General features: G+C 44.1%; 1 protein-coding gene across 1 annotated transcript in view; it reads right to left on the bottom strand.

Annotated features, from left to right (window-relative positions):
• Positions 1 to 23255, bottom strand: part of SLC35F1 (solute carrier family 35 member F1) — a 1067107-nt gene that overhangs the window by 529448 nt on the left and 514404 nt on the right. The window contains exon 2 of the mRNA XM_069606621.1: positions 3074 to 3249. Within this exon, the coding sequence (XP_069462722.1) occupies positions 3074 to 3249 (176 nt within the window). The remainder of the gene's footprint in view (positions 1 to 3073; positions 3250 to 23255) is intronic.

Here is a 23255-nt window from a genome sequence, read left to right as displayed (position 1 = left end):
AGCTGACATCGTGATACTCTTTGGCGTTGCAATCTGTGACTGAAGGGGTACCTTTGACTGTGTTCCCTCCGTACCCACGTTCTCCTCACCTGGGCTTTCCGAGTCGATGGTATCTTGCAGGCCTCGACGTGCCAGGTAGTCTCTCTCTTTCCTCTGGTGCGAGGGCTTGTCACGGAGAGAAGCCACTGTGGCCGCTGGGTGTGAACAGCGGCACAGCGACCCCCTCTCCGGAATCAAACCAGAAAAAGCAGGGAAAAACCCACTAGGGGAAAAAACCCTGATAGGAGGTGCCAAGACTGTTCTCAGAAGGCCAGCAGTCCACCGATGAAGAGGAGGAAGCGAAGGATCACCAAACGCTGAAAACGTCCACTGTAGCGGTCGACCTGGAGAGAGGCGAGGGAAACAGCAGCTGGGAGGTCCGGACTGAAGGTAGAAGTCTTCCGAGAGGCACTGCGGAGGAACACGGGAGCACGGGAGAGAAAACCCCGCGATGACCAGACTCAAGAGCTAGGTGAGAGGACGAGAGGGAGAGAGAGAGAGAGAGAGAGAGAGAGAGAGAGAGAGAGAGAGAGAGAGAGAGAGAGAGAGAGAGAGAGAGAGAGAGAGAGAGAGAGAGAGAGAGAGAGAGCACGGCAGACGCCGCCTAAAGGGGGTCGGCGGATGGCAAAGGGAAACAAAGTATGGAGGTTACTGGTGACTGGACACCTATGAGAAGTAACCGCGTGGGGGTAAATATTAACCCCTAGTAGAATCCAAAGCGAGGTGCAGAGGAAGAGCGAAGGACCCAGAAACGAAGTAAACAACGGAGAGGGGTTGCAACGCAATGACCTGCCGGGAGGCAGGGATTTTATACTCCCGGCAGCGTTGCGTCTCGCGTTAGGAGCTGCGGCCATAAACACAAAAAAGGGACTAAAGCAACCTTCCCCCATGACCTCTCAAACTCCAACGCGGAAGTAAACGCCAGTCACGGCGATGGCCGCGACTGCGAGTGACAATAGCATGCATTATAAGCAATTAGCAACATAATGAATACTCACATTAACACATCAATTGCACTTAGCCCTTTTCGTTGTGAACAGATGTTATTTGCTTCTGTTATGAGAAGATGCTCACCTCTGGGATATCCCCCTGCAATCGCACGCCTTGATGCCCGTAAACTAAGCCGTGGTAACAATATGTAAACCAACATCGTTTGACATTTATTTAGAATGCCTAATGCGTCAGGCACTGAGTTGCCTTTTGTCTGCCTCTGTGCTCTACACCTCACACATACGCACCCAACGGTGAACGCGGCTGTATTGCTCAGAGCAGGACCCCTATCTCCGAGAGACTCACATTGCACAACACCTTTTTGTGTACAGGACAGTGGCAACATTTGGAAAATTCTGGATGAATAGCTTGAACCTTATTCACAAATAATTTATTATGGGTATCTCTAACTCACCCTAGACTTAAAACTGAAGAGGGTTATTCAATTCACAAAGGAGTTACTATGAGTTCCTCTGACTTACCCTAGACTTAAAACTGAAGAGGGTTGTTCAATTCACAAAGGAGTTACTATGAGTACCTCTGATTTACCCTAGACTTAAAACTGAAGAGGGTTGTTCAATTCACAAAGGAGTTACTATGAGTACATATGACTTACCATAGACTTAAAACTGAAGAGGGTTGTTCAATCCACAAAGGAGTTACTATGAGTACCTCTGACGTACCCTAGACATAAGCCTGAAGAGGGTTATTCAATTAACAAAGGAGTTACTATGAATACCACTGGCATACCCTAGACTTAAAACGGAAGAGGGTTGTTCAATTCACAAAGGAGTTACTATGAGTTCCTCTGACTTACCCTAGACTTAAAACTGAAGAAGGTTGTTCAATTCACAAAGAAGTTACTATGAGTACCTCTGACTTACCCTAAAGTTAAAACTGAAGAGGGTTGTTCAATTCACAAAGGAGTTACTATGAGTACCTATGACTTACCATAGACTTAAAACGGAAGAGGGTTGTTCAATTCACAAAGGAGTTACTATGAGTACCTCTGACTTACCCTAGACTTAAGCCTGAAGAGGGTTATTCAATTAACAAAGGAGTTACTATGAGTACCACTGGTTTACCCTAGACTTAAAACTGAAGAGGGTTATTCAATTAACAAAGGAGTTACTATGAGTACCTATGACTTACCATAGACTTAAAACTGAAGAGGGTTGTTCAATTCACAAAGGAGTTACTATGAGTACCTCTGACTTACCCTAGACTTAAAACTGAAGAGGGTTATTCAATTAACAAAGCAGTTACTATAAGTACCTCTGACTTACCCTAAACCTAAGCCTGAAGAGGGCTATTAAACTCAACGGAAATTTACTATCGAAAACCCTAACTTACTCTAGACTTATACCGGCAGAGGGTTATTAATTTCACAAAGGAGTGACTGCGAGTACCTGTGACATACCCTAAAAACCTGTACATGGCTATTCAATTTACAAAGAAGTTACAATGAGCAACTCTAACCTACCCTAGACTTAGACCTGCAGAGGGCTAGTCAATTCACAAAAAGGGTACTATGAGCAACTCTGACCTACCCTAGGCATATGTCTGCTGAGGGATAATAGGTTCACAAAGAAGTTACTATGAGTCACTCTGACCTACCCTAGACTTAAACCTGCAGAGGGTTCTTCAATTCACACATAATTTACTATGGGTCAATCTAACTTACCATAGGCTTAAACATACACAGAGCTATTCAGTTCACACAGAGGTTAGTAGGAGAAACTCTAAATTACTTATGGATTCTAAGAGGGTAACTCAGTTACTCATAGTAATTTCTTTTCAATCGGCCCTTACTTTACATGTGTGCAAAGAGGAAAACACATCAGTGATTTATAATCTCCTTCATTCCTTCATCTTTAACAGATAAAAACATAACACAGGAAAAGACAATCATTTCCTCCTTCCTGCCTTGACTGGCCATTTTGTTCATATGTTTGATAACACATGCAAAAATATAAAGACGCCCATGAGACAAACAGAAATGCAAATGTGATCAAGCGGACGCGCACCCGGAAGAGCGCCTTACCTTGCCTTACGGCGAGGGTGGTCGTGTAGACCAGGAACAGGAGGATGTAGTTGAGGAAGCTTTGGAAGAGGGGTGTGTTGGCATGGAAATCCTCCGATAGGTATTTGCTGGTGAGGCTGATGCCACAGATAAGGAGTGATAGCACCTGACCCAGCGCCACGGATAACAGGAGCTCCCTGAGAGAGAGTGGAAGGAAGAAAGACAGAAAGGTAAGTATCCGGCATCCAAGTAGGACGAGCAATTGTACTGTATTTACAGGGTGTGGCCACTTGTGATGTGGTGGTCTACGAACGAATGAACATGCTCGAGGAGCAGGGGTGTTGCTAGGTCTGGAAAAGACCTGGGGCTAGTCTAATGTCGGAACTGTCAGGACTGGGGGCTAGCTAGCCTTTGGGTTGTAGCTCCTGAGATTTTATCCGGGGCTACAACCAAAAGACCAGGGGCTATAGCCCTCATGGCCCCCCTAGCAACGCCTCTGTCACGGAGACTTCGTAATTCCATCCATTTTAAAAAGTTAATGTACAAATCATAATAGTTATAAAATGCTAAGGTAAATCTTTTAGGGCAAGGTCTGTGCTTTAAAAAAAATAAGAGTAAGAAACAAGAATAGATGAAGGGACGCTTATCGATCTAAAGCACAAATACGCAAAAATCAAAAAGGCCGAAAAATCAGTTATAAATAATTTAGGGCAAATGGAAAAAGATGTCTCTAGGCTTAGGTCCAAAGAGTGAGAGTGAAGAGGATAAGCTGGTACGAGAGCTATGTCTATAACAGGGGGTCTGCAACCTGCGGCTCCTCAGGTGTCTTGGACTACAATTGCCATGATCCCTTAACATTGACAGCTGTTTTAGGACTGTTGGGAGTTGAAGTCCCAAACATCGGCAGAGCCAGAGATTGCAGATCTACATTCAGCGAATGCAGGAAACCTATTTTCATGGAAAGTCAGATACTGCTTTGGGGATCCTGAGCATAGCAAGGACAGGATATTGCAATGTTTTAGGATGTAAGTAAAGACTGTTGTGTTTAATCTGATCCTGCGATATCTTGTACAATGCGAGGGCTGGGCTACCGTCAACCCATAAACAATAAAAACCTATGAGTACGTTTAGGAAAAATGTACATATTGTGAACTCCTGTCCCGAATTTTACTGAGGCGATATGGCCCGACGTGGCGGGCTGTCCCTGTTTTCAACGGCCCACCACCCAAGTTAAGGGCCCAAGTGCAGCAAGGGTCCCTTAATGAGGGTGGCCAGGGGTGTTGCTAGGCCTGGAAAAGACCCAGGGCTACGCTAATGTCGGAATTGTAGGGACTGGGGGCTAGCTAGACTTTTGGTTGTAGCTCCTGAGATTCTATCCGGGGCTACAACCAAAAGACCAGGGGCTATAGCCCCCTCAACCCCCCCTAGCAAAGCCTCTGAGGGTGGCAGTGCCATTACCAAAAGGGTGGGCCCGCCACTGAGGGGCATATCGCCATTAGCACCCGTGTAGTTCTCTACACGGGAGCTAATGGTGTCTTTTTTTTTGTTCTAAAAATGAAAAGAAACTTAACTTCCTTGCACGTTCTGGTGCCAGCAGTGCTGCTGTTCCGGAAGGGGATTTTCTATTGATATTGTTGTGTTGAACTCTCTTCCTCCTTCTACCAATCTTCCTTCCCGCTTCCATTCTTTCCGAAGTGCTTTTGTTTTGTGCTCTTGGTGCTGTTGCCTCCAGGCCCACCTGCCCTTTTACCCCCTTCCTCTCCTCGACCCCATCCCTTCAAGCCACGTGGCCCACCCCTCACACACCCTAACCGAGCCACCAGGCAGTTTCACATGCCATCTGCTCACCTCTCCCTCAGTCCGGAAATGGCCACCATGGAAAGGAAGAAGGAACTATGTGTAGTTCACATCTCCCTTCATTCACGGTGGCCATCTAGAATTGTAGTTTTTTTTTTAAAGTTGAGAAACAGCCAGTCTCCCATTTCTCAACTCAAAAAAACAAGCAACTAGCACACGGAAGTCATGCTCGGGTACCAATAGATATAAAACTCTCGGTGGGTGGGCATAACGTGCTTCACTCAGGCCAGTAACTCAGGCACTGGGCCATTACCTGACCCGTAATGCCTGCCCACTTCTGGGTTTGTTGATTAAGAATAGAATGCCTGAGAGGACTCCATCTGTTCGCTAGCTGGCTTCCTTCTTCCTGGCCTGCTTATAGCCAGAAGCAATAACATGATGGAATATGTCAGAAGCAGAGTAGCAGAAAACGACAGGGATGAATTATAACGCAGTATGATTTTAGTCAAATGGTGGCCATGTTGTGACTTCAGCCGCCAAGCAAATGTGAAAGGCATCAATTAAAATATTAGAGCTCTGATCACTCAGCATTGAAAGTCCAATTGCCAAGAATATGTGAAAAACTGGTCAGAAAAAATGAATATTGCAAGTAGATGGGAAAGGATATATCATGATCGGAACAATCTGATTGGCTATTTTGAACTGCATTGGGGAATTTTTCATACATAAACGGACAGGATTTAAGAAGTCATCTTGGATTTAAAAAGGCTGAATGTGATATTTTCAAGACAGTGTTTATACATGTATATATATATATATATATATATATACATATATATATATATATATATATATACATATATATATATATATATATATATATATATATAAAACAAAGCTCAAAAAATGGATCACCGAGGATATGAATATTTATCAAGGGAAAAAGGCCGAATTGGTAAATGTAGTCTGTGCAGCCTTCATGTTCTATAATTAGCTTTGGATGAAAAATTAAAAGATCAAAGTTAGAAAGGTGGCAAGCTAGGAATAAAAGCAGTAGTTTTTCCAGTGGGTGGGGAAGCACAGGACAGAGTCACAATTCCCACTAGAAGTGTCTGCTAGTGTTGCAGAGCCGGAGGACTCCTGAAAGGGGCATCATTGGATATTCTTGAGTCACTTTCATTTGAATCCGCTCTTGATTGGTAACCAAATGATGGGAGGCGGTGGAACTTCACAAGATTGCAAACGCTAGTAACTAGAGGATGGAAAACCAGAGGTGCGGGGGCGTTGTGCCTTAGGGGGCTACCCAGTGCTGCTGCGGGTCCTTCACGCTGCAGAAAATGTGATGGCCTCACTCATCTGGTCCAGAACATGGTGCGCAACCTTGTCCAAAACACAAAAGAATACAGGTGTAAGGTTTGATTATTATCTAATATTTCTCTCCTTTCCCCAAATCCCTATGCTGTGCTCTAGGTCACACTCACCACATGCCCAGCTGTGGCACACCTGTACAAATGCAAGATAATCAATATAGGCCTGCACCACTGCTTTTTGGAAAGAAACAAAGAGTACAAAACTGTGTGGCAGAGGTTACCGTCACAAAAAAATCCAAATCCTAAGAGATCCACATCAAGCCGCTCAGACAAACCCAGCAGATACTCAGGACAAGATTCAAAGGACATCGCACCATGCAGAGGGCATTCTGGAGCAGTGACCCAAGAAGCCGAGAGACATGGATTACCCTTTAGGTACCAACTAGGGATCTCCACTGTCAACAGCCTGCCACCCAAAGGTCAAGCTGCAAAAGCTTGCTAGAGGGTCACTGCGAATCGACGGCCCAGTCTCTGGCTCACTCTCAATCTATCCTGAAGAGCACCCATACCCCAAGCTCCCCATATAAAACACACAGAATAAGGAAGTCTCCAAAAAAGTCTTGCCCCCAAGAAACAGTCTGTATCTAGCAAATAATTCCAAATGGGAGGACCCTGTCCTCCTCCGGAACAAGCACAAATTTCCTTGGCCCATACACTGTTTAACTTTTTGTACGATTTACGTGCACACCGCATCCATCGCAGCTCCCCCCTTTTCTCGCCCTGAACACAGAGAATCCCTGCTGCCCAGTGCCTTAAGTGGCACTAAAAATGAGCCGGGGCTCATCAAGAGGGCGTGGCCTAACGGCAAGGGTTGCCTGCGGGCACGTTAGGCCACGCCCCCTTAACAAGCCCCAGCTCGATGGGCTACAGGCACCCCTGCCAGGCAGCCTTTTGTAGAGATCAGCACCCTCTGCTGCTTGGGGACGAGACTGCTGATCTCTGCATTTATTTTCTAGAGGCTTGTCTGGCAGGGGACAGCGCCTCGCCTTTTCAGCCTTAATGGTGATGCAGCCCCTTGCAAGCTGGGGAGGAGCAGTGTTACCATTAAGGCTAAGAAGGTATGGCCTGCTTGAAAGAGAGGCCTTTTATTCAAAATCCTGAAGCTCCCTCATTCGCGTGATCTTTAGTATTTTGAAAAAAAAAGACCTCTGCTTCCAGCAGCCTCACGTTTCTCTCTATAATAGTTAATTCCTTGCTTGAAGGGATGCCTCGCAGGTGCTGGCGCCACCATTATGGAGGAAAGACATTTTCTTCGCACATAAAAGAGAGCTTCAGGCTTTAGAAAAATCCTTGTCCTCTAGCGGCTGGGGCTGCCAGGAGAGATTAGTGAGCCCTGCCAGGGTCCCGCCTCAGAACCAGATTTCTAGCCCCGGCCCACTTAAAGCCCTGCTGCCGCCACACAGATAACGGGTTCCATTAACCAAACTCATCAACATGACCGTTTTCTGTATCTCTCACCCCTCTCTCTTTTTTACAGAGCTACGCGCAGCAAGACCAATATTATTGGCAGAAGAGTACTAATAGGACCACTTATCCTTACCTTCCTTTACCTTATTGAATAATATTAATGTCTCCTCTTCCTTCAACCCTTTACATGGATTACCCAACATTTTCCTTTGTAGCAAAATGTTATGAAGTAGCCAAATGATGCCACGTTTGGCTCTATGTAGAATTAAATAGGGAAATCAATAAGTATTCTAGTCTCCCAGTCACGTGGTTCCAGTGCAACACCCTCTCTGCCCAGCACCAAACATCGCTGAGCCAGTACCGCTGGCCGTACTTATTTATTTATTTAGACATTTGTAAAGCGCGCCAAGCCCAGAGGCTTCAGGCCGCTTATTACTGGTTAGTTACAGTAGTAGCCTGTATCGGTATTGTTTCCAGACATTCCTTACATTGGCAGAGGACGGTATCTAGTCATTGCATCGAATCAAATAGCATTGAATGCCTTACCATCGAAAAAAATGCATCGGAAAAAAGCATTCAATGCATATTTTTTAAGGTAAAGGGTTTATTTTAATTATAACGGGTTTTAAAGCTTAAAAAAGGGGGGCTGGGGGTAGACCTCCCCCCATTAAAAAAAAGAAAAAAAATGCATTTGATGCTTTTTTTTAATGCATATTGATGGTAAAGCATTCAATGCTATTTAATTCAATGCGATGACTATAAACAGTAGAGGACATTCTTTACAGTGATAGCATTAGAAAAGTAAAAGCCCAAATTACATCAGCGTGGGGCACATTTAGACATATTTGTTTGGGCAGGTGGGTTACAGTATTAACTTGCCAGGATGTTAGGTCCAGATGGTGCTTACATAGGTTAAGGATGATGGGTAAAGTGATTACATCATTACAGTGCTTACATATTACCTATTGAATGTATACATTGCATAAGGTTCTACGTCAAGTGCAGGCCAGCATCCGGGGCTGTTGGTGGTAAAATGGAGGAGCATAGTATGGGTGAGAAAAGGTTGGGGTTGGATGCGTTACATTTTTTAATTTCGCCCCTATGGCAGGCTGATTGTTTAATCTTTGCTATTTGTCCAAACACGGTCAACTCTTGGCATCGCCAGGCTGTTGGGAGCCCCCAGAGAGAAGCAGGTTAAACTGTTCCTGAACAGCTTTGACCTGGGATCACAGGTCTACACACAACACTACCGCTCCAGACGTATCCTCCGCATCACCGTGTATCTGCTCTGACAACGAAAACATTGAATTGCTTCCTCATTGCTGACAGATAACAATGTGTCATGGTGCATTCCCCATGTCCCACCCACAGCGCCAAGACAGCAGTGTGAAGAAAGACTCCCTTTCAATATTCAGGCCACATGGACAGAATAGAAATGGGAGGTTTCCACTTGAAAACATTCCCGCTGCTTCTGCGTCTGGGGCATGAGTAAGGGGAAAAAAGCCCTGGCTGAAAACATCTCCCCATTATATATCTGTTCCCACCTGCCAAGTCTTGCCCGGTCTCATTTGTCCAGGCCGTCACGTAAATTGGATTTAAAAGAAGCCATTTCGGTTCATCTGCCCGCAGTTATGCAGTTTCTCGACACTCATCCTGCAGCGATGCTGGCGAGGACGCAGGCGAGGACGGAAGTGTTTGTGCAATTGCCTGCATTCTGGTTTTATTTATTCAAACAATTTGGCATAGACCCTAGCAGTTAAAGAAAATGGAATAAGAAAGAGAATTTTTAGAGAAAATAGTAGAAGAGAGAAAAATCTTGACACAAGTGCAAGAATAAAGAGATATTAGTTTAAGGATTTCTAAAAAGATAGATGGATGGATAAAAGCAAAATGACTTAGCTCTCACCACTCAAGGTGCTGCAGCGGAAAACATACTCTTTGAATGACAAGTTTCAAACAACATTTGAAGGATCAGATGCAAACTGTCTCAGCTAAGCCTTTGAAGAGAGTCAGACCAAACGGGATTGCCAACTTCTCAGCGTGATAAGCAGCTACTCTGAATACCGAAGGTGTGATGGTCACACAGCACACCTTGAAAAGAATCCTGAAGTGTACCGGGAGCCGGTGTGACCCAACAGAATAGGAGTGACCGGGGGAACTCCCGGGCGCTCATCCCTAGGGTGGTCGCAGTGTGAAGTGTGCCTGTGAGACGAGAGAGAACATACTGGACGCCTGTGAAGAAGTGAACGCCCATCGTCTAGTCTAACATTAGAGCCTGGGCTCATATTTATAAGGCCGAAAGAAAATATTTCATTTCTCTCACAACAGAAAAAATATATCATCAGATATGAACAAGTTTGAAAATACGAGCATTCAAAGTGAGAACAGAGTCTACAGCAAAACCAAGCTAATGGGGCATTGGAGACAAAGGTATATGACATACTGATGGAGGATGGCCAGGACAGTAAGGTCCGCAGAGGGGAAGAAGATATAGAAGAGATGAACACCCGAAATGCAGTTTCTGTGGGGTTGAGTTTGAGGGAAAAGTGTGGCATGCAATCTCCCGTGGCATCAGACAGCTCGTCAGATGGTGGGTGTCAAATGAAGAATGCCCCTGGAGATGCCAGGCAGTAGATCTTCCATTGTTTCCTTACAGGTGTTGAACAACGCGGGCGACCACTGCTCTTCCCGCCCTACAGCAGAACGAGGTCTCCCCTGCAGACCCGGCTCCACCTTTTTCAACCTGACCCATCAGAAAGAATGAAAGCCATTCACTGACACTGGATGGATGGGTGGGTGGGTTGGTGGGGTGCATGCATATCGTTTAGAAGTACTCCTTCCACCATTGGGTGGTTTTCGCTTTGGATGTAGGCCGGGATTTTGTGTGAGGTGTTACATTTGAAGAAATGCTGAGTCCACCGCAGTGTTGTCTTGGCGTTGACATCCCAGATGAATCCCGGCTTCCATAGCTAGGCCGTGTTGGGCATAGTTTCTCCAACACAGATGCAATGGGCATAGTGAGGAGGCTTCCTTCAGTAGGTGAAGCAGACTCAGGAATTGTTATTGGTATTGTTGATAACCTAAGTTCTTTGTATGGACCTATGCATAGGTGTAGTCTAGTACAATTAGAACAGTGTACCATGACCACAGATACAGACATACTACATCTCTATCTTGCTTTGAATAACGTGTCCACTCCCACTCCGGTTTTATGTTTAGAAAGAACTAGGAAACGCACCCTTTTTCTTAGGACATGTTGCCAGTTTCTTATGTCCCCTGTGTGGGATTTGAAAGCCAATTTTGCCCACTCCCCCTGCAGAAAATTTGTCAGCTTTAACCATTTGTGAACTGAATTGGTCATTTCAGCTACAAAAAAAAAAAAATACAAGCACAGCACCACTTAGTAACCATCACTGCAAGTTCACTTGAAGATCAGAGTCCCACAGCAATGCACTATGGGTAGGCAAATTAGCTGAAAAGCTTTCTTTTTGCTCCGTAGGAAATTGTTATTGTCTCATAGGGCAGTGCTATTTTTTTAATTCCTTTATCAACCCAACACTAAACAATGTCAATTTCTTGTGGAATAGAATGCATGCGTTTAAGCTAATTTGCATATCCATAGTGCATTGCTGTGTGGCTCTGATCTGCAGGTGAATTTCCAATAAGTGTTACTAAGTGGCGCTCTGTGTGAACGACCTTTTAGTTAAAATGGCCAATTCTACTCACACATTACAGATAGAAGGGTATTTTTTTAAAAACTCACCGTAATAATGATCGTTGTTTACTTCGATTCCTTCACTGTGTTTCCTGTCCTTGCTGAACAATCACATTCCCAGTGAGCAGGGAAATATTAATAGGGAGATGGGAGTCCATGGAAGTTCTACAAAAGGAATCCCGGGGGCAATGGGCGTAGATGACCCAGGACATCGGAAGGTGCAGTGGAATCACTATGCAAATTCCAAGAGGATGTAACAAGTCTGTGATTCACAACCCGCCACGTCGACAGAGCCAGCCAACCATTTCCAAAGAGGATTTGGGGGGAATACCCTTCCTGGGAGCTTTTAGAGAAAACTGAGCCCAGTGATGCTTTTCAGAAAAAGATTCCATACTATGTTGGATGAAATCTGATACACTTTAGACACCGTCTGAGGGGGGGGGGGGTTGGAGCGGGATATATTGCTGTAGCGCATATGTTAGCCAGCGATGGGAGAAGCTGTGCAGGTCCCCATGAAGTTATAACTTTTTCTAACCGGTTCGTGGGCAGTGACTGGCATAGGGCTTGCGTAATGGGCCCAGTTTAACACTGCGAGGTAGTAATCCCCCATTTACATAACGATCCTTTGCCCTGATCTGCAAATAAAATGTATGTTATCTTCAGAGTATTTTATGCCGCACCAATCACCACCTTTGCGGTCTTGCAGTGACGAGAACTTTCTCGATAAATAGGTCCATTGTGACTCCACCCGGGATACCCAGACCATGCTCTAGAGTAAGGAAGATTAGTAAGGATACAGGGAACAATAGAGGCAGAAATAACGAGTGGTGAGACAGATTGGAACACAACGGCATGCCCACAATGGGACAGTGGGACCAGGGGGTGTCATTATGTCCATATGAATGCGTATCGTGTGATAGAGGAAACATGGTCACGATGAAAGAAAAATAATTCCTTGTGGAGGAGTGCATTTTTGGGTGAAAAGTGTTCGGAAATGAGTGAAGCATGAATGCATGATGGACCCAAGAGGTGCGTGCACTTTCCCCATTAACGCTCTGGCCGAAGTTTGTTGGGTAGCGTTGGTAGACACCCACTGCTGTACCAGATACGAAGAGTGGAGTCTGCGTGGGCATTTGTCAGATGTGGCATGACCAATTTGTGAAAGGTGACTGCAGGGGACACAGAAAGAAAGGTGAGAGAAGGAAATGGTGCATCCTCTAACGGCCACACCGCTATGTCCTCTCGCTGAGGGCAAGATCGTTGAGGTGGAGCTGTGGCGGTGCTTTCTTGGTGTGATGTAGAAAGAGTCTGGGCAGAGTAAAGCGCTTATGTGTATCTCTTCTCTGATAGAATATGGCAGCCGCAATTACAGGCAATATTCCAGTCGGAATGTCCATCTTCAGAGGGTATTACCCAAATTGACCTTTTACAATTAACCTTTTGTCCTAATCAACCTAATTATAGTGGTCCTAATTGATCTTCTGCACAATTGATCTTTATATTATATTAGTTATTTTATATATTTATTGGGTTGGTTTAGGATTATAAATAATATAAGGCGATTGGGTAGGAGGTAGTGGGGGGTTTTGGATTGGGTGGAGGGTTGCAGGGGGTTTCCCCCCGGATATATGTCCTAATTGACCTTTTAAATAAATTCTCGAGAGGTCAATTCTCCGGAGGTCAATTGTGAAAAGGTCAATTAGTATACATCCCTTCAGAGAACTTCTCTGTGACACTATCTGCTGGTAGTGAAGGGATTTCTTAATATTAGAACATTCTGCTTTATGTTCACAATAACCTGAATTGCATTTAATATTTTTTGGAACAGGTGAGAAATACAGACTCAAAAGGCTGAGTGCTGCTTTAACATTCAGGGCAGATCCACTAGTTGGGGAGGTTCTCCAGCCAGCACAGTTCATAGCACAGAAAGCAGGAGGATAATAGCCCTAAATAGAAACCCCAAACTGTGAGGGACAAAACAGCTGTGAAACTAAAATCTTGATGATATTTGGCACCATAGGAGCAGTAGTGGAAATAGGTTCCCCGATGACTGGCCCCTGCTCCCCACAAACCCCATCGCCACGCCCCTTCCCACGCGTAATTCAAACTCCCAAAAAAACACACCTGCTGTTTAAGGAAAATCTTCAGTGCAGTCCACTGAAGTGCAAGGTCCAACTTCTTCCTACACTTTTATTGTGTAGGGCATGGCACTGAATCTGCCTTGCTAGACCCAAAGAACCAATCGGAAATAGTCAAAGAGGCGGGCAGCTCATCTCTCTTACTCCTGCTTGACCTGTCAGCCACTTTCCACTTGGTGGATGAAATAACTTGGTACCTGAAGTAACACCCGGACCAGCAGGTAAGTTATTTGTAGGTTTAATGGTAAGTATCGGCCAGGAAGACACCAGCATGTCCCTCTGTGCCAGTTTACACTATCCAACCGTAAATGTTAGAACCCCTGTTCACAACAGAACACATAGCATTCCACATTCATTGACATCACAGTATTCCAGGGTCAGTGATGTCACCCACACTTAGAGATACACTACAACAGTGGACCATCAAACTCTATGCCAACACCTGGCCTCTGCCACTCGCTTCTCCCCGGAAGCGATTGTCTGGACCTCTTCCTTTCTATCAGGAAGGACTATGAGAGTCTTTTCTACCAGCGCGCCTGTCGCCCCAGCTGCAGTTACATGTGGCACCCCACAAGGGTTCTGCATGTCCCCTACACTGTACAATATATTTACTAAGCCCCACTTCGACCTGCTTGATGACAAAGGCATTCTCTATGCCAACTATGCGGACGACACATATATCTTTCTCCCTCTGATTGTCAAACTGGAAATTATATCGTGCCTTCTATTGCTATGAATATATGTATATTGGCCTAGGCCAAGCTGCTAACATGCTACTTGTGAAGAAATTCGTGTTGCAAGGTCCTGACCCTAGAATCAATGTAAACCGCCATTTTAGGTTCTCTCTCCCTGTAAAGTCACCCTGAGTTAAAATGGTGGACGATGTCATTCAGAATAGAACACAGCCATCATGACCCCTGTGTACAGCTAATATGTAACTTGCCTGCAGGCCACTTGTTAGGGTCATGAACTGAGACCTTGTCCCCTGCTGACCTGTGTGTAATGGATTACCTGTGTCAATGAAACTGATCTATGAACATATATTAACTGCAATGTTGTTTGAATAACTGAATGGGAACGCCTGTTTAACTACATTGCATAAACTATGTCCTAAGGCTTAATGTTAAACCTAGAGAATACACTGTTGCCATTTTGACTTGATGTGTAAACCAAAGATGAACTAGATACATATAGACGAACAAATTAGAAGCGAACCTGGCACGAACCCTAGATCAGTAATGTATTTATGGAATAGTTAACCCGCAGTAGGGCTGGACAGCAGGCTGAAAATTGTATAAAAGCCTGACTGTTACAATGAATATTCCCACTCACTGAGCACACCGAACCACGCTGGAGTTCGCTGTGTTGTACTGAGGGCCGATAGCTATCTGATTTGTCTTTGACTTTTTGTAACTGTTTAGCATAAAATAAAGACCATTGTATGTTCCTTTGTAACCTGTGTTTGGTGTATTTCCTTTTTGGGCTACCCAGCCTCATATTATTTCTTTGTTTTCACAGTTGGCGCCCTGAATAGGGACCCTCAAGATTGATGCCGGATTGTTGAAGGTTGACCCACGCTATCGGACTGGGATCGGACGGTGTGACATAAGGGGCCCCACTGAACGAGACACGACACCTCAGCAGCACTGCACGACCCGATCCTTGGACGATAAGCGTGTGGTGTATTTCCTTTTTGGGCTACCCAGCCTCATATTATTTCTTTGTTTTCACATGATGGGAAACTACACAACGACTTGTCCAACTTACACATATTCCACATTGTCCAGGCCTGGATGGCTACCCACCATCTCTGTCTAAGGGATGAAAAGACGGAAATACTATTAGATGGCATCACCATCCAAGACTCCAGGACCGTCAAGACCCTAAGCGTCTACCTTAACACTACCCTCTGTCATGACTTACCATTCCCGATCCCTGTGGCAAACCTGGAAGCTCTGTTTGCGACAGCCATTTCTCCTACCAATGCAAAAAAGGGGTCCACACCCAATAAAGACTGCACCACACTTAATCCTTATATTCGTTAGGTTTTAATTGTTATTAAGTTACAACAAGACATGATCCAAAAAAGAAAAGTGCCCATTGGATAACACGTGTTTCAACACAAAAAGTGCCTTTGTCAAATCTGGGCTAATGAGGTCTATGATCCAAATAAAGGTTCTCATCTGGTGTGGCAGAAAGTCCTGGGCTAAAATCCCCCTGAAAAGTGTAACCCGTCTCTTCAAAGCGTTGGCAAAGGCACTTTTTGTGTTGAAACACGTGTTATCCAATGGGCACTTTTCTTTTTTGGATCATGTCATGTTGTAACTTAATAACAATTAAAACCTAACAACTATAAGGATTAAGTGTGGCGCAGTCTTTATTGTGTGTGGACCCCTTTTTTGCTTTGCTTGTTTTGAGGTTGGGGTTCCATTTTGCCTCTTTTTTCTACACACATCTGCGACACCTTTGCATCAATTTCAACTCAAACCAGGTGCATGGTGAAAAGTGGATTGGTTACCAAAAGAACCCCAATTTTCTATTTAATTTCTCCTACCAACATGCCACTGCCGATGTTCTTGGCCAGCAAAGAACATGGTCTAGAGTCACCTGTGACAGTGCTCATATGTGCACGGATCACCATTAAGACTTGCATCTCAATGTTCGTCTAGTGCTTGCCTTGCCTTGTCTGGCTCGTACTGCTCTGCTCTGCATGCTTCTGGTTCCTCCTTGCCTCTCCCTTCCTCTGTTCCCTGGATCTTGCTGCCGTCTTCTGCTGTGCACTTTCGCATCCTGCTGCTCCTGCGCTTCTTGTCTGATACCTTCTAGTCATCTTTTCTTGCCTGTTCCTCAGTCTGCTTCCTGAATACCTTTGCTGTTTTCTCATGGACATCTCTTCTATCTGGATCACCCACGGACCATCTATAGGTTTTTTCCCTCTTTGAGGGTTTTCTTGAGTTTTGGGTTGTCTCCCCAGGGTCAGTCTGCTTGATGGTTTATCTACTAGGCAGGGTGGCATCAGGGGAGGCTCGCCCCTTTTTTCATGAAACCCGGACTAAGAAGAAAAGTTCCAAGTAAAGGCAGTAAAGAAAACCATGCAAAAGACTCCACAGGTGAGCCCTGTTAAAAAAATCTAAGAGTACTGTCATCCTCTCCCTATCCAGGCAAGTCAACGCCATCGCCTGGTCCACTGCACATACTTCCAAATTAATCAAAGACTGTAGTCCCTTCCTATCCATGGACAGCTGCGTCACCATTTTGAGAACTCTCATAGGCTCCAGGCTTGAGTATTGCAATGCCCTATTCACTGAAACATGCGCATGCAAAATTAATAAGATGCAAATTATACAAAACAATGCCCTCAAAGCAGCCCTTAACATCCCTTAAGGGGATCACATTTCAGCAGCAAGAACGATAGTACACTGGCTACCAATCCGTGAGCATATCCCTTGCTATCACACACAAATGCCTAACTCGACTCCAAGGTACCTCTCTCATAAATTAGAAAAATCTCACTCCTTCAGCCTCTCATCAACTCTGTATCCCTGACTTGAAACAACAAAGATCCGGCGAGCTGAGCTTCCCCGTCATTGCCTCCAAGAACTGGAACATTCTACCCCCACCACTAAGAGCCGAACAGTCATATTGGCTATTTCGGAAACAGCTCAAGACCCTACTTTTTTCTGCAAATCTCCTGCTTGCATGAATGGCATAAGACTACTCCCATGTAACTGTCTCTGATATGCCTTCTGTAACTAGCGCCCTGACACCCCTGGGCTTGGTGCGCTTAACAAATGCAAAAATAAATAAATAAACCATTCCGGAATGGTACAACATGCTGGTCTTTGAAGCAACAGCACGTAGAGCAACAGAGGTTCGAATCCCGGATCTGCGATTACAAACCAAACTCAGGTATTAAGGGCATCATAAAAAACAATAAAATAAATAAATACATTTCTCTTTAAAATAAAAGTATAGGAACAGTAAAACATTGTCTTTTAAAGTAGGGGAGCACCGCTCCCTGCTGCTCCCACCCACTACGACCACTGGTCTCCCTCTATCAATGTGCAAATAACGTGCACATACGTGAATCGGTCCACGTTCCAGGACAAATCCCAACTTGTGCACCCCTGAAAAAACAAATGAGAGAAATGTAATTGAAGTTTGTTCACAATAGGGAAATATGCCTTCTACTCAAATGTTTGTGAGGGAAATTGTCCAAATTACAGCTGACAGCAGCAATCGGGAATTAATACTTTCCCAATTACTTTATTTGTACTGCACCCTTTATTCCACTGTCCATTCTGGCGTCACATTCCCTTTTTTCACGATGGAAAATGCAATTAGACACTTCTTCCCCCTAAAGTAATGAAATGCTTTGGTTATGTGAAAAACAACATGAAGAACATTGGTCCTCAATGCTGAAAACCGAAGACAATTTTTGTCCAAATATACCCTCATTGCAAAAACAACGATTAATTTATATAAGCATTTCTAAATTCAAATCAAAGCAGGTCAAAAGTACCTTGCACAGAGAACAGCACAGTGGGCCACATACCGCACGGAAATAGCTTTATACAGTTCACCAGTGTCCAAAAGAAATGATAGATAAAAAAATGGACCCATGAGATTTACTGATTTACGGTGTCCGTGTAATGTCAACACCATTTCCACTGCCGCACAAGGTGTGACCATGTGTTACTGCTTCGCAATTGCATGTCCGGTCGTAACTGTGCCGCATAATGCAGGTTCATCGGTCGTTGTGTCGCATATTGTGTAAAAAACACCTGTCCATTGGGTACTGTATTGTACACTAAGGGCCTAATTCATGGAATGTTTAGCGTTTTGCAAAATGACTTTGCACTGCAAAAATACTCTTTGCACGGGGCCTAATTCACAAAATCTACTTTATTTATTAAATACACCTTTGTCCCGTCAAAATCGTATAGAGGAATAGGTAGTATCAAAGCATATCCATACGATACTCTTGACATGCTTCTGGAAGAAATTACAAATAGCGTAAGTCGCATAAATAAATCTAGAACGCCTGGCGCGGATAGGCTGGCTAAAACTAACACCAATTTTCAAGCAGGGAAATCGCAGGGACCCTGCAACTCACAGGCTGTTTGCGCTTTTGAATATCGCCAGTAAAATCTGTGCAACCCTCATATTGAAAAAGTCACAAGAGCTGCAGCTAAGGATATTTTTCTCCTTATCAGACAGGATTTAGGGAAACCTTTTCTATATCACATAATGCTTTGATATTTAACACGCTCACTAACCGGACATGCAATTGCGACGCAGTAACGCATGGTCACACCTTGTGCGGCAGTGGAAATGGTGTTCACATTACACGGCCACCGTAAATCAGTAAATCTCATGGGTCCATTTTTTTAATGGAATACTTATTACAGGGCAATATAATTGGACCTAGGATAAGCACACATCACATAGCATGGATGGCCTACGTAAATAAGGCTGTCCTTATGGATCCCATGTAAATAGGTCTACAAAGAAGCATCAATGAAGTACCAAAAAATCAACTTGAAATTAACTGCGATAAAACTAAATTAATCATTTCTAATAGGTGCTGGAACAGAACAAATATTTAATTTAAGCTAGGAGCAATTCCTATTTAGACATTTACAGATTTTTGTTGTTTGTGATTGGATGTTAATTATACATCTAGGGAAAAAAGTACTGAATCAGACAGGGGAAAACAGGCTCCTATCGATAGTGGCTACTTTGAGTGGATTAAAAAAAAATGGGGGTTTGACAATGAACCCACTAATAACTTCTTCCAAACAACAATTTTTCCTGATAAAACTATACTTAATAGAAACTAATATGAAATATTGTAAAAGATGGTTAACTCAGATGGAGGTAGATTGTTGGCATCCTATTCTAGATCCAGCAAAAAACCCTCCTATACAACGTGTGCGTTGTTGACTGGGCCTGTTACTGATTGTCAAAAATGCAGTAACCCTAAAAATTAAGTTGATAACTGTGTATCTGTTGAATTTCATTTTAATCAAGGCCATTGATGCTAAAAGTAGGGCTGCAGTTTCCCTTCTTGGTGGATCTAAGGATATTTGGAAGGTGGATAGGATTTTCAAATTGGCCATCCTTGTAAAAGCACTTAAATGGAAAACCAGTATGCGGGACAGAAACCACCATTTGGCAGTTTTAGCATGTAAAAAGGTGTCAAAGGAATACTTTATGTTTGCTCCCCGCATCTCGAAGCAACAATTCTATATAACATGATTTCTTAGCAGAAAATAAAATAGGAAATTTAGGGTGAACCAACTGGAAACCATAGAAACCCCTAGCCCAAGATTAAGTAGACGAAACAGTTGAGATAGTATTGATATTGCAAGCGAGAGAAAAAGAAATACTAAAGCAATTGATCATTTATTGTGAAGCGTTAGAAAATATTAGAATAAAACTCTCGGAAAGGATATAACCAAAACCCTCTTTTAGAAAATGAAGACTTTCTGGCCACAGTGTATGAATGGAAATCAGATTAAATGGTGTTAGAAATGTATTATTACTAGGACTGTGTGTATTGTACCTAATAATTAGTGTGTATGGCATTAAGTAAACCATAAACACACTCTATATTTTAAGTAAAAAAATAAAAATCATGTTTTTTTTTATTTCACTCGTAAAACATCCCTTTTTCCATACAAAGAAAACACTACTCTGTGTATGCAAGGGAAAGGCATTTATAGGATCCTGCATCAAGGGCATCTTTAGACCCTTTCATGTTCAGCTCCTAGGACAAGCGCTTTCTGATTGGCCGGATTTCCCCTGGGCGACCTGTCTATTTGTCTATTTGGTTATTTCTTACGCGCACCAGACAGAATAAACTGCATTCGGGCGCAGTTCTAGCTGTGATGAACTGTATTCGCCCTTGTTACTTAGATTCATTAAAATAAGATGGTTTTAAGTTCTTTTCTGAAGCCTTCTAATGAGGTGCATGATCGTATACCTATGGGTAGCTGGTTCCATAGCTTTGGTCCAAACACAGAAAACCTCCTGTCACCTTTTGAGGTGCATTTGGTCCGAGGGACGTCCACCAAGAGTTTATCTCTTGACCGGAGGTCTCAGGTTGGCTGGTAATGGTGGATTCTGGTATTCAGATATGAAGGTGCGAGTTTATAAAAACATTTGTACATAAGGCACGCCACCTTGAATTTAATTCGGTCCTCCACCATGAGCCAATGAAGTGCTCTCCGAGATGTTGAGACATGTTCCCTTTTTCCCAGATGGGCAATTAGCCTGACAGCCGCATTCTGTGCCCTCTGGAGTCTCACCATCTGTTTTGCTGGGATCCCTGTCATCAGACTATTACAGTAGTCGAGATAGGAATTTACCAAAGCTCCTACAACCGCAGAATGACCTTGAGGTCCTATAAAAGGGAGTACGTTCCTAAGCATGCACAAGGAGTAGTACACTGCTTTTACTTTGGCCCCTACCTGGGCTTTGCTGGCTTTCTCGGGCCTGTGATGATCGCTCTCCGGCCAGGCCCTTCAGTGAGACAGGCTGTCTACCGCTGACAGCCCCGCAGTGCAAATGCATGCACGCAGGCAACGGTGATGACTGAACCAGGCTCCACACAGAGAGGAAGCGCTGTCTATCATATCTTTAATGGAGTTTAAAAGTGCAACTATGTTCACAGTTCTTTAGATGAACAACAGGTAACATTACAGGGAGGCTGACATTTACAAACTAAAGTCTGCGCGTCAGCAAAACAGCAGTAAGTTATTGGTCCCTCCTGTATATTCTCAAGTATGTACCAAGGCAAATCTCAGCCTGACATCTCAAGCGTCAGTGCCTGTTAGGAGCAGGATAAAGGGTGTGAGATTAGGTGAATCGCAACTGAGGCAGAAAGTGATTCTGAAGTTAAAACGCAGCAGGAATTCTGTACTTCTGGGAGAAAATCATAACTGTGGTGCAGAAGTTAATTATCTAGTGTGCTGTCCACAAGAACCCTGCTCTGCCAAGTGCCGTCCTGCCCTGTGCCCCAATACCCATGTCTCCAGCCCTGCCTCCACTGACTTATGTCTCAACTGTGTCTGAACGTAACCAACGCGCTGCAGGGATCTGCAGCCTTTGGCTCTCCAGACGTTCTGGAATACAACTCCCATATGCCCTAGCCAGATTGGGAAAGGGTGAGGGATCATGGAAGTTGTAGTCCAAAACATCAGGCGAGCCACAGGTTGCAGATCCTTCAACTACACCAACAAGCCCCGCTCAAGGGCCAACAAGAGGCTTCTTCTCCCCTTCCCTCTCAAACATCGCAGCAACTTAAAGGGTGCTTGGAAAAGTGGGGGGATTCAAGGTGGGTATCCATCTGCAGTTCACCCCAACCTACAGTTAATACATGGGGTTCAGGAGGCAGCAAACACCTCGCTTCTACAAGTGTGCCCTCAACTATGTTATGTTATAATAGGGTGCTCCACCCACTCAGCTGAGTCAAGGAGGTCAATTGCAGACTGGTGATTTCCTAGCCTTCCAGATCAACAAACTAGCCCCCTTGGGATAGAGTGTAAGAGCAAAAGATGTGGTGTGGTCTGAATCTGCGCCCCTCCCAAAAGACATTCGTTTTGAACTTGCTGCTGAGGGCTGCCCACTATGGGCACTGCACCAGCTGCCAAACAGTGCGCAGGAGTTTATCTTGGTTGTGTCCATGCACCACGGCTTCTTCCAGAATTGGACTTACACAAGCGTATCTTTACAGAATTGTTCTGTCTGATGGTATGCATCATAAAAACGCCAGACAATATTTTTTTCAAAATGAGTTTTCTAATTGGTATAAGACTTTACATACTACTGGTTGGTGAGAAACCTTACAGGTAAATATGTGTTTCACTCATAGGCAAGCTTCTTGGGGGCTTCTTATACATTGCTATCAATATAAGAATTGAATACAAGCGTTTGAAACATTACGCAATATATACTAAATATTTATACAAGAAATGCAAAAATGGTCAACTTAGGGAAGAGAAAAGGAAAATTGTTCCCAAGAAAAAGAAATTGTAAAAGAGAGAGTAAAAGAAAGTGTTGAAAATGTCAAAAATAAAAGTTTACTGAATAAATGATCTATACACTATTAAAGGTATTTTTATTATTAGTTATTGTACTTGAGCGATACAGGTGCATGTCTAATGGTGAGAATGGAAAAGCATTAGGAATAACTATGTCTGTTACCCCCTGGGTATTGGCAAATAAGACAATGGGGGTCATTACGACCCAGGCGAAAACCATGGTTGCCACCGGTATTTTACCGATTCCGCCATGGTGAATGGTGGAATTACCGCCCCATTCCAAGGTTAGCGGGGTGGTAATTCCCCATTCACCATTGGCCCTTCCCCATTACCATTTTTGCCCCCATAGGGCTCAATGGAAATGGGGAAGGCGGTAGTTACGGTACCGCAAATTGCGGTACTGTAATTACATCCAAGGTCCCTTTGCCGGTCCAATCCTTAACGGCTGGTAAAAACCAGCCGTTAAGGTAGGGACCCGCAAAGGGACCTCGTAATGAGGCTGTAAGGGGTTAACATCGCCGCCACCTTTTACGGCACCGTTAACCCCTTACCGCCTGGGTCGTAATGAGGCCCAATGATCTATGTTGAGCACAATATAATGGCGGAAGGTGAGGCGTTCCCAACGAATTGATAATAGCTTCAATCATATTTGCATGAGCCGGCATGCATTTATGAAGTGATTTCTAGAAAGCAAGCACAGTAAGTCATGTGTCCGTACTGAGAACGTGC

The sequence above is a fragment of the Ambystoma mexicanum genome, chromosome 4p, assembly GCF_040938575.1.
Source record: "Ambystoma mexicanum isolate Mex_15411 chromosome 4p, UKY_AmexF1_1, whole genome shotgun sequence".
Lineage (NCBI taxonomy): Eukaryota > Metazoa > Chordata > Amphibia > Caudata > Ambystomatidae > Ambystoma > Ambystoma mexicanum.
The sequence above is the reverse complement of the archived record's forward strand: the minus strand, read 5'-3'. Positions and strand labels throughout refer to the sequence as shown.